At 73.3% G+C, this 9215-nt stretch overlaps 3 protein-coding genes across 3 annotated transcripts; 1 reads left to right on the top strand and 2 right to left on the bottom strand.

The window, feature by feature from the left end:
• Positions 1-205: 205 nt before the first annotated feature.
• SSR4 (signal sequence receptor subunit 4) lies at positions 206-2174 on the bottom strand. Its single transcript, XM_080364549.1, is given in 9 exon segments — positions 206-441; positions 732-761; positions 763-798; positions 1019-1036; positions 1038-1109; positions 1185-1241; positions 1243-1260; positions 1768-1886; positions 2083-2174. Coding segments are annotated over 9 exon segments (510 nt in total). The 5' UTR covers positions 2138-2174; the 3' UTR covers positions 206-336.
• A 423-nt stretch (positions 2175-2597) lies between these two features.
• IDH3G (isocitrate dehydrogenase (NAD(+)) 3 non-catalytic subunit gamma) lies at positions 2598-6757 on the top strand (the record flags this gene model as incomplete). The annotated part of the gene is given in 14 exon segments (XM_080364547.1): positions 2598-2892; positions 3529-3571; positions 3863-3874; positions 4037-4135; positions 4234-4346; positions 4440-4500; positions 4576-4708; positions 5304-5437; positions 5515-5617; positions 5685-5723; positions 5725-5832; positions 6103-6197; positions 6460-6520; positions 6598-6757. Coding segments are annotated over 14 exon segments (1380 nt in total). The 3' UTR covers positions 6682-6757.
• A 21-nt stretch (positions 6758-6778) lies between these two features.
• SRPK3 (SRSF protein kinase 3) lies at positions 6779-9215 on the bottom strand (the record flags this gene model as incomplete). Its single annotated transcript, XM_080364546.1, is given in 9 exon segments — positions 6779-6934; positions 6936-6964; positions 7439-7531; positions 8013-8052; positions 8054-8074; positions 8178-8285; positions 8585-8634; positions 8637-8681; positions 9047-9215. Coding segments are annotated over 9 exon segments (711 nt in total), but the record flags the coding sequence as incomplete, so codon positions are not given.

Below are 9215 nucleotides of genomic sequence, written 5' to 3'. Positions count from 1 at the left end.
TACACACAAGGAAATAAGGGGGAACCTTTATTGGGGTACAGAGATGGGGGGGGCACTTGGGGACACCCCCCAGTCAGGAACTGTGGGAGGGACCCCCAGTTTGGGGAGGGTTGCAGGCAGACCCCTCCCAAACCCAATTTGGGGTGCTGAGGACCCCCCCACCTCGGGGTTCCCCCCTTTTCAGAACCTTTCCCCATAGGGTGGGTCCTTCAGCCCTGCCCCCCAGCACCTCTGTTTGGGGGGGAAAGCAGTTTTTTGGGGTACCCTGCTTTCCCCCAGGACCTGCGGAGCCCCTGGAGGGGCTGTTTTTTGGGGGGGGGCGGGTTTTGGGGGGGCCTACGCCTGGATGCTGCTCTTGGTGCTGAACGCCAGGTAATAAACGACGAGGCCGATGGCGGCCGCCACCACCTCGGTCGACACCCAGGGACCGTTCCAGGCGCCCTGCGGGAAAACGGGGGGTCACCACCCCAAAAACCTCCGAACCGCCCCCCCGAGCCCCCCAATGCCCCCAGGCACAACTGAACCCCAGCCCCAAATTCCACGCCAAATCACGCAGCCCCCCCTAAGACCCTGGGGACCAAAAACCCCCCTCAGAAGCCTGACAGCCCCAGACCACCTAAGGCCACTTTAACACACCCAAATCCCCCCAGTTTCACCCCCAAATCCCCACATGCGCCCCGTGTTCGAAGCGCCCAGAGCCCCCCCAGCGCCACGGGACCCCCCGAACTCACCCTGTGATCCACGTTGACGGTGAAGAGGGGGCCGGATTCGGGACACGTCCTCGTTGTTGCGCTGAGCCTGGGGACGCGGGGGGGGGAGAAAAAGGGGGGTTCAGAGGCGGGGGGGGGGCGCAGCGCGGGCGGGGGGGGGGGGCGCAGCGCGGCGCAGCGCGGTGGAGGGGGGTCGCAGCGTGGCGGGGGGGGTCGCAGCGCGGCGGGGGGGGTCGCAGCGCGGCGGGGGGGGTCGCAGCGCGGCGGGGGGGGGGTCGCAGCGCGGTGGGGGGGGGACACACACACACCTTGCGCAGCGAGCTGTACGGACTCCTCGTCAAAGAACTTGACCTCGTAGGTGCCCGACTGTGCGCTGCGGTGCTCCAGGCTCCAGGACACCTGCGAGAATGGGGGGGGGGGGGAGCTGAGCCCCCAGACCCCCCCCGTCACCACCCCCGGGACCCCCAGACTCACCTGGTAGCGCCCCACGTCCTGCCCGCGGGTGACGGGGAACTGCTTCCCGTTGACGTCGGGCGTAGAGAGCCACGTTCTGTGGGGTGGGGGCGGTGGGAGCCGGGGGGGTGATGAGAGCTGGGGGGGGGGTGATGGGAACCGGGGGGGGGGGGGTGGTGATGGGAGCCGGGGGGGGGGGGGGGGGGGGGGTGATGGGAGCCGGGGGGGGACAGTGGGAAGAGCCGGGGGAGCAGTGGGAGCCGGGGGGGGCAATGAGAGCCAGAGTGGGGACGGTGGGGAGCCGGGGGGCTGATGAGAGCCGAGGAGGGGGGGCGGCGGGAAGAGCAGGGGGGGGGGGGGTGTGAGAAGAGCCGGGGGGCGGTGGGGGGAGCCAGGGGGGTAGTGGGAAGAGCCGGGGAGGGGGAGTGATGAGAACCGGGGGGGGGCCCGGGGGGGGCAGTGGGAACCGGGGGGGGTGATGAGAACTGGGGGGGGGGGCAGTGGGAGCCGGGGGGGGGTGATGAGAACCGGGGGGGCGATGGGAAGAGCCGGGGGGGGGCGGTGTGAGCCGGGGGCCCGGCAGCCCCCCCGGCGCGGGACTCACCTGCGCGCCGTTCTTACACACCAGCGAGATCTCCACCACGAACACGCTCTCGGAGGAGATCACGGCGTCCGACGTGGTGTAGTACGAGGGGACGATGGTGGGCTCGGGGCACGGCTCGCCTGGGGGAGCGCGGGGGTTGGCGGCGCCGGGACCCCCGGGACCCCCGGGACCCCCAGCGCCCGCACAGGCCCCGCGTCCCCCTCACAAACCGCCGGTGCCCCGGGAACCTCCGCACCCACGGAGCCCCCCCGGTTGTCCCGGGCCCCGCCAGGGGTCTCCCGCCCGCCCCGCAGCGCCCCCCGGGCCCCCCCGTACCCGCGGCCCCGAGCGCCGCCGCCAGCAGCCCCGCCAGCAGCGCCAGCACCGCCATGACTGCCGCCCGCACCGCCCTCCCGCCGCGGACCCTCGCTCGGCGGCCAATCAGCGCCGCCCGTCGCCGCGACGAGCCGAATCAGCTCCCGGGGGCGGGCCGCCGCGCGCCCTGCCGCCAATGGGCAGCGCGTTTTGCCTTCGCGGGCGCCCGCCGCGCGCGCGACGTGGCCCTGCCGCTGACGCTGTGGGGGGCGGAGCCGAGCGGCGCGCCTGCGCGGAGCCGCCGCCCGCCGGACAAAATGGCCGCCGCGACTTATATGGCGCGGGAGGCGGTGCCAGGAAAGGCGCGGCCGCGCCCCGGCGCATGCGCAGCGGGGCTGCCGCTCAGCGTTCCGCTCAGCGTTCCCACGTCAGCCGCCGCGGGGCGGGACTCTCACAACGGCTCTTTAGTGTTTTTCGCCCCAAAACAGGGATGAAGAGCGGCTGGGGAGAGCGCAGGCGCCGTGGTCCGGGACAAAATGGCGGGGGGCACCGCCTCTCTGAGGGGGCCCAGCGGCCTCGCCCCGCGCATGCGCCGCGCCTCCCACGCACAAAATGGCCGCCGCGACTTCTGTGGCGCTGCCGGCGGCGTGAGGGAAAGCACGAGGCGGACAGGGGGGCGGGAAGTCTCGCGAGTTCTCGAGCCCCGCCCCCGGGCAGCGCCGAGATCTCGCGAGAGCAGCGCGGCGGCCATCGCGGGGAGCGGCCATGGCGGCGGCGCTGGCGGCGGCGCGGCGGCTCCGGGTCCCGGCCGTGCTGGGGCCGCCGCGCCCGGTGAGTTCCGGGACCGCAGGCGGAGCGGTGGGACCATCCCCCCCCCCCCGCTTCCCGCCGGGCCCCGGGGGCGGTGCGGCCGGCGCTCTGCCGGCGGCGGGCTGCGCTCTTCTGATTGGCTAGCTGGCGGTGGGCGGTGCGGGGGCGGGCTGAGGCGATCTGATTGGAGGCGGGCGGCGCGGCGGGGCGGGACTTGCCGTGAAGCGGCCCGCACTGTGGTTGGCTCCAGACGCGGAGCCGCCCGGCTGCGCGAGTGCTGATTGGGCCAGCCACGAGCGAGTAGGCAGTGCCGTGAGGCGCATTGGGCGCTGATTGGTTGATATTTATAGGGGGAGGCGGGTCCGTGCGGCTGAGCCGCTAGAATGGGGGGGGGTGGGGGGAACAAAGCGGGGGGGTCGGTATTCACCCCCAGAATCCTCTGCGATTGGCCGAACTGGGGGGGACCCAGGCGTCCGGGTGCGCCCCCATGGGACCCGCTGACCTCCAGGTGACCCCTGGGATCTCCAGCTCAGCCCCTAATTAGTGGCAGCTGTGCTAACGAGGCACCTGGGGCTGCTTTCTGGGGGTCCCTGGGTCGCTCTGGGGGGGCGGGGGGACACGGGTCCCCCGGGCTGTGACATCTGCCCCCCCCCCCAGGGCCTGGATTTCCCATGATGCCGAGCGGCGCCACCTCCCACCCGTAAGTGCCCCCCCCCAACCGCCCTGGGGGCCCCCTAACACCGCGGGGGGGGTCACAGGGACCACGACGAGTCCCTTGTCCTCGTGGGGGGGTCCCCAAACCCACCCTGTCCCCTCCGGGGGGGCTAGGGGGGATGTTTGGGGGCCCCCCCTGTTTTGGGGTGCGGGGGTGGGGGGGGCGCATGCTGTTTGTGCTGTGTGGCTCTGGGGGCAGGTTTGGGGGCCCCCCCCCCCCGCCGTGACTAACCGCCCCCGTTCTTCTCCCCCCGCGCCGCGGCCGCCGCCCCCGCAGCAGCCGAGCATCGTGAGTATGGGGGGGGGGGACACCCTAAAAGCATGTGTGGGGGGTGCATGGGGGCACCTGCATGGTGGGGTTCCCTGGGGGGGGGGCAGAGCAGGGGGGAAACACACATGGGGGGGGGGCCCGGACGCCTGGGTCCTCACCCCCACCCCCGTGTCCCTGCAGCCCCCCCCCCGCCAAGTACGGGGGCCGCCACACGGTGACGCTGATCCCCGGTGACGGCATCGGCCCCGAGCTGATGCTGCACGTTAAGGAGGTGTTCAGGTGCGTGCCCCCCAGCCCCCCGCCGGGGACCCAGGCATCCGGGGGGACCCAGGCGTCCGGGGGACCCAGGCATCCAGGTGTGTGTGTCCCCCCCCCAGGCACGCGTGTGTCCCCGTGGATTTCGAGGAGGTGCGCGTGGACGCGGAGTCGTCGGAGGAGGACGTGCACAACGCCATCATGGCCATCCGCCGCAACGGGGTGGCCATCAAGGGTGAGGGGACACGGGGACCCCCTGGGGACCCCCTGGGGGCGCCTCGGGGAGACCGGGGGGGACATTCCGGGGACACTCTGTCCCCCCCCCCAGGGAACATCGAGACCAACCACAACCTGCCCCCCAGCCACAAGTCACGGAACAACCTGATCCGGTGAGACCCGGGGGTGGGCGGGGCCGGGATGGGTGTGTCCGGGGGGGCGTGTCCTGACCGGGGGGGGCGGGGCAGGACCAGCCTGGACCTGTACGCCAACGTGATCCACTGCCGGAGCCTGCCGGGCGTGGAGACGCGGCACCGCGACATCGACATCCTCATCGTGCGCGAGAACACCGAGGGCGAGTACAGCAGCCTGGAGCACGAGGTGCGCCCCGCCCGCGACACGCCCTGCCTGGCCACGCCCCCCGGGGGCTCGCCACGCCCCCCGGGGGACGGCTGCAACTCCACACCCCTGAGGGTGGCCACGCCCCCACATCAGTGCACTGTCCTGGCCACGCCTCTAAATCACGGCCACACCCCCCACACCCGTCACCTGCCTTGGCCACGCCCCCAGGGTGATGGCCACGCCCCCAGGGTGTTGGCCACACCCCCAATTCATGGCCACACCCCACAAAAGTCACCTGCTCTGGCCCCGCCCCCATGGTGATGGCCACACCCCCAAGTCATGGCCACACCCCACACGAGTCACCTGCTCTGGCCCCGCCCCCATGGTGATGGCTACACCCCCAAGTCATGGCCATACCCCACACGAGTCACCTGCCTTGGCCACGCCCCCCAGGGTCATGGCCACACCCCACACGAGTCACCTGACTTGGCCACGCCCCCAGAATAACGCCTGTTCCCCTTAATACGCATCGGCCACGCCCCTACACGCCAGGCCACACCCCCAGCCTGGGCGCTCCTGTAGCCCGCCCCCGCACTGAGGCCCCGCCCCCGCACTGAGGCCCCGCCCCCCGCAGAGCGTGGCGGGCGTGGTGGAGAGCCTGAAGATCATCACGGCCGGGCGGTCGCGCCGCATCGCGCACTACGCGTTCCGGCTGGCCCGCGCCGCCGCGCGCCGCAGCGTCACCGCCGTGCACAAGGCCAACATCATGTGCGTGGGGACACGGGGGGGGCGCGTGGGGCGGGGGGACGCGGGGGGCGCTCCCCGTGACCCCGGTGGCCCCGCAGGAAGCTGGGGGACGGGCTGTTCCTGCAGTGCTGCAAGGAGGTGGCGGCTGAGTACCCCGAGATCACGTTCCAGAGCATGATCGTGGACAACACCACCATGCAGGTGGGTCCGCGGCCCCCCCGGCGCTCGCGGCGCCGCCGGAGCCGCCCGTGACCGTGTCCCCCCCCAGCTGGTGTCGCGCCCGCAGCAGTTTGACGTGATGGTGATGCCCAAACCTGTACGGGAACATCGTGAACAACGTGTGCGCGGGGCTGGTGGGCGGCCCCGGACTCGTCCCCGGCGCCAACTACGGCCACGACTACGCCGTGTTCGAGACCGTGCGTGGGGCGCTGACCCCCGTTACAGCCACTGGGGGGCGGGGGGGTCGCAACTGGGGGTTGGGAGGGCCATGGGGGGGCTATGGGGGGGAGAGGTGGGCGCTGGGGGGATCCTGACCCCGCTTACAGCCCCCGTGAGTCTGGGGGTCCCACCGGGGGGGTCACATTGGGAGCACTGGGGAGGAGGGTAGAGCCATGGGGGGTCCCTGAGGAGGTTCCTGGCATTTTGGGGACCCCCCTGGTGACACCCTGTGTGTCCCCCCCCCGCAGGCCACGCGTAACACGGGGAAGAGCATCGCCAACCGCAACATCGCCAACCCCACGGCCGCGCTGCTGGCCGGCTGCATGATGCTGGACCACCTGCGGTGGGCGGGGCCAGGGCTGGGCGGGGCCAGGGCTGGGCTGAGCTGGGCGGGGCCCGGGCTGGGCAGGGCTGAGCTGGGCGGGGCCAGGGCTGGGCGGGGCCAGGGCTGGGTGGCGCTGCACCTGATGGGTGGGGCTACCCAAGGGGGAGGGGCCTTGGACGAAGGGGTGGGACCCCTCACCTGGGGGTGGAGCCTCAAAGGGCAAGTTGCCCCCTGTGGGTGTGGCTGATGTGGGCGTGGCCTCCATCTGCCCCTCCCCCAGGCTGCACGGCTACGCCTCCACCATCCGCCAGGCCGTTCTCTCCTCATTGGACGACCCCCGGGTGAGTCCTGCCCCCCACCCTCTCTTAAAGGGCGGGGTCAGCGTCAGCCCCGCCCCGACGCCTGACTCCGCCCCCAGACGCACACGCCCGACATCGGGGGGCCAGGGCACGACCTCGGGGGCCGTCCAGAGCATCATCTCGCACCTCCCCCCCGCTCCTAGGCCGGCTGGGGCGGGGGGGGACGCACCCCGCGCCCCCTATGGACCCCCCAATAAAGCGCGGAGCGCCGGGCGCTGACACACCTTTATTGCGGCGTGGCTACGGGCGGAGCCAGGGGTGGCGCAGGCACTGCGCGGCGGTGGCGCGGCGCGCGGGCTCGAAGGCCAGCATGGGCCGCAGGAAGCGCGCGAAGGCGGCGGCGGCGCCGCGGGGCCACTCGTACTTCTCCTGCAGCACCGCGCGCAGCCCCCAGGGGCCGCAGGTGCCGGATGTGCCGCAGCTCCCCTGCGGAGAGATGGGGGGTGAGGGACACGCCCCGGGCGCGGCCACGCCCCCGCGCCCACCCCCTGCCCTGCCCAGTTGTGTAGCCCCACCCCAGGCTCAAAGCTCCACCCCCAGGCTCATAACTCCACCCCTGGCTCATAGCTCCACCCCCAGGCTCAAAGCTCCACCCACAAGCCCATGGCTCCACCCCCAGGCTCAGAGCTCCACCCCCAAGCCCATGGCTCCACCCCCAGGCTCACGGCTCCACCCTCAGGCTCACAGCCCCACCCCCAGGCTCACGGCTCCACCCCCAGGCTCACAGCTCCACCCCCAAGCCCATGGCTCCACCCCCAGGCTCACAGCCCCACCCCCAGGCTCACGGCTCCACCCCCAGGCTCACAGCTCCACCCCCAAGCCCATGGCTCCACCCCCAGGCTCACAGCTCCACCCCCAGGCCCATGGCCCCACCCCCGCTCCCGTGGCCCCGCCCCTCACCGCGGCGGTTGAAGAACTCGCGGGAGTAGCGCCCGCCCAGCGCCACGTGCCGCGGGATCTCCCCCAGCAGCTCGATCACGTGCGCGATGTGGTCTGGGGGGGCGGGGCACGTCAGGCCACACCCCCTCAGCCCCGCCCCCTCCTCCCAGGAGACTCCACCCCTTCCCTGCCATCTGTGGTCTGTCACAGTGTCTGCCCCGGGGCCCCTCCCCTCCCAGGCCCCGCCCCTCCCCAGACCACTCCCCCTCCCCAGGCCCCCGCCCCTCCCCAGCCCCACCCCTCCCCAGGCCCCTCCCTCCCCAGACCACTCCCCTCCCCAGGCCCCTCCCCAGACCCCTCCCCTCCCCGGGCCCCTCCCTCCCCAGGCCCCTCCCTCCCCAGGCCCCGCCCCTCCTCAGGCCCCGCCCCTCCCCAGGTCCCACCCTTCCCCAGACCTCTCCCCTCCCCAGGCCCCCCTCCCAGACCCCTCCCCTCCCCAGGCCCCTCCTCTCCCCGGGCCCCTCCCCTCCCCAGGCCCCTCCCCTCCCCAGGCCCCGCCCCTCCCCAGGCCCCGCCCTCCCCAGGCCCCGCCCACCCTCGTCCCGGCTGTAGTCCTCGCCCGAGTGTGGCTCGTAACAGCGTCGCCAGCTCGAAGGCCTGTGGGGAAGGGGCGGGTTGGGGGCGCTCCGTGGGTCAGCCGTGGGTCAGCCATGGGTCGGCCATGGGTCGGCCGTGGGTCAGCCGTGGGGCAGCCCCTCACCATGCAGGCCGTGCTCCAGATGTCGGCGGGGGGGCCGTACCCCGCCCCCAGCAGCACCTCCAGCGCCCGGTACTGCCGCGTCTGGATGTCCTCGGTGAAGTGGCGGTGCTGGGGACACCGAGCGTCACCCCCCTGGGGCATCCCCCCCCAAACCGCCCCCCCAAACCACCCCCGCACCCCCACCCCCCAAACCGCCCCCACCCCCCCCCACCTCCCCCAACCGCCCCCACCCCCAGACCGCGACCCGTACCTGTGCCAGAGCTGCTGCCACACACCCAACGCCCCCCAAATCAGCTCGGGGTGCAGCGAGCCCCTCGGCCCCCCCAGCCCCCCCCCCGTGTCCCCCCGGCCCCCCCAGCCCCCCCCCGTGCCCCCTAGGTCCCCCCGGCCCCCCGGCCCCCCCTCACCACCCAGCAGCCGTTGCCCAGGTCGGCGATCTTGACGCGCAGCCGGGGGCGCACCGGGGGTCCAGCGGGTTCTCCTGCCCCCCCGGCGCCCCCTCACCTGCGTGGGGGGCAGTGGGACGTCAGCGGGGACACCCCAACCCCGCCCCCACCCCTGGCCCCCCCTAACTGCCCCCCAATCCTCCCCCACCCCTCAGGACCCCCCACAACCCCCTCCCCATACCCCCAATCACCCCCCACCCCTCCCCCAGCCCCACCTGCCTCCCCGAGGTCCCATGTGACCCCAGTTGCCCCCCAATTCCTTCCTGCACCCCCCACCGCCCCCCCATAATCCAAACTGTCCCCAGATTCCTCCCCCCACCCCCAATCACCCCCCCAAAACTCCCCCTGTAACCCCAACTGTCCCCAATTCCTCCCCCCCCCAAATCCCCCCCCCATCCCATTCCCCACACCCCCCCTGCTGACCGAGAGGGTCGGGGGGCCCCCCCGAGCCCCCCGAGATGAGGGAGCTGGAGGTGGGGGTGAGCAGGGAGTCGGAGGCGGAGCTGGGGCTGGGGGGGCGGCGGGGGGGCGCCCCCCCCGAGGCGGAGGAGCCCCCCGAAACGCCATCGCTGGCCCACAGCGTGTGCACCCC

The sequence above is a fragment of the Nesoenas mayeri genome (genome assembly GCF_963082525.1).
Source record: "Nesoenas mayeri genome assembly, contig: SCAFFOLD_130, whole genome shotgun sequence".
NCBI lineage: Eukaryota > Metazoa > Chordata > Aves > Columbiformes > Columbidae > Nesoenas > Nesoenas mayeri.
Note: the sequence above shows the minus strand (reverse complement) of the source record. Positions and strands in the feature narration are given on the sequence as shown.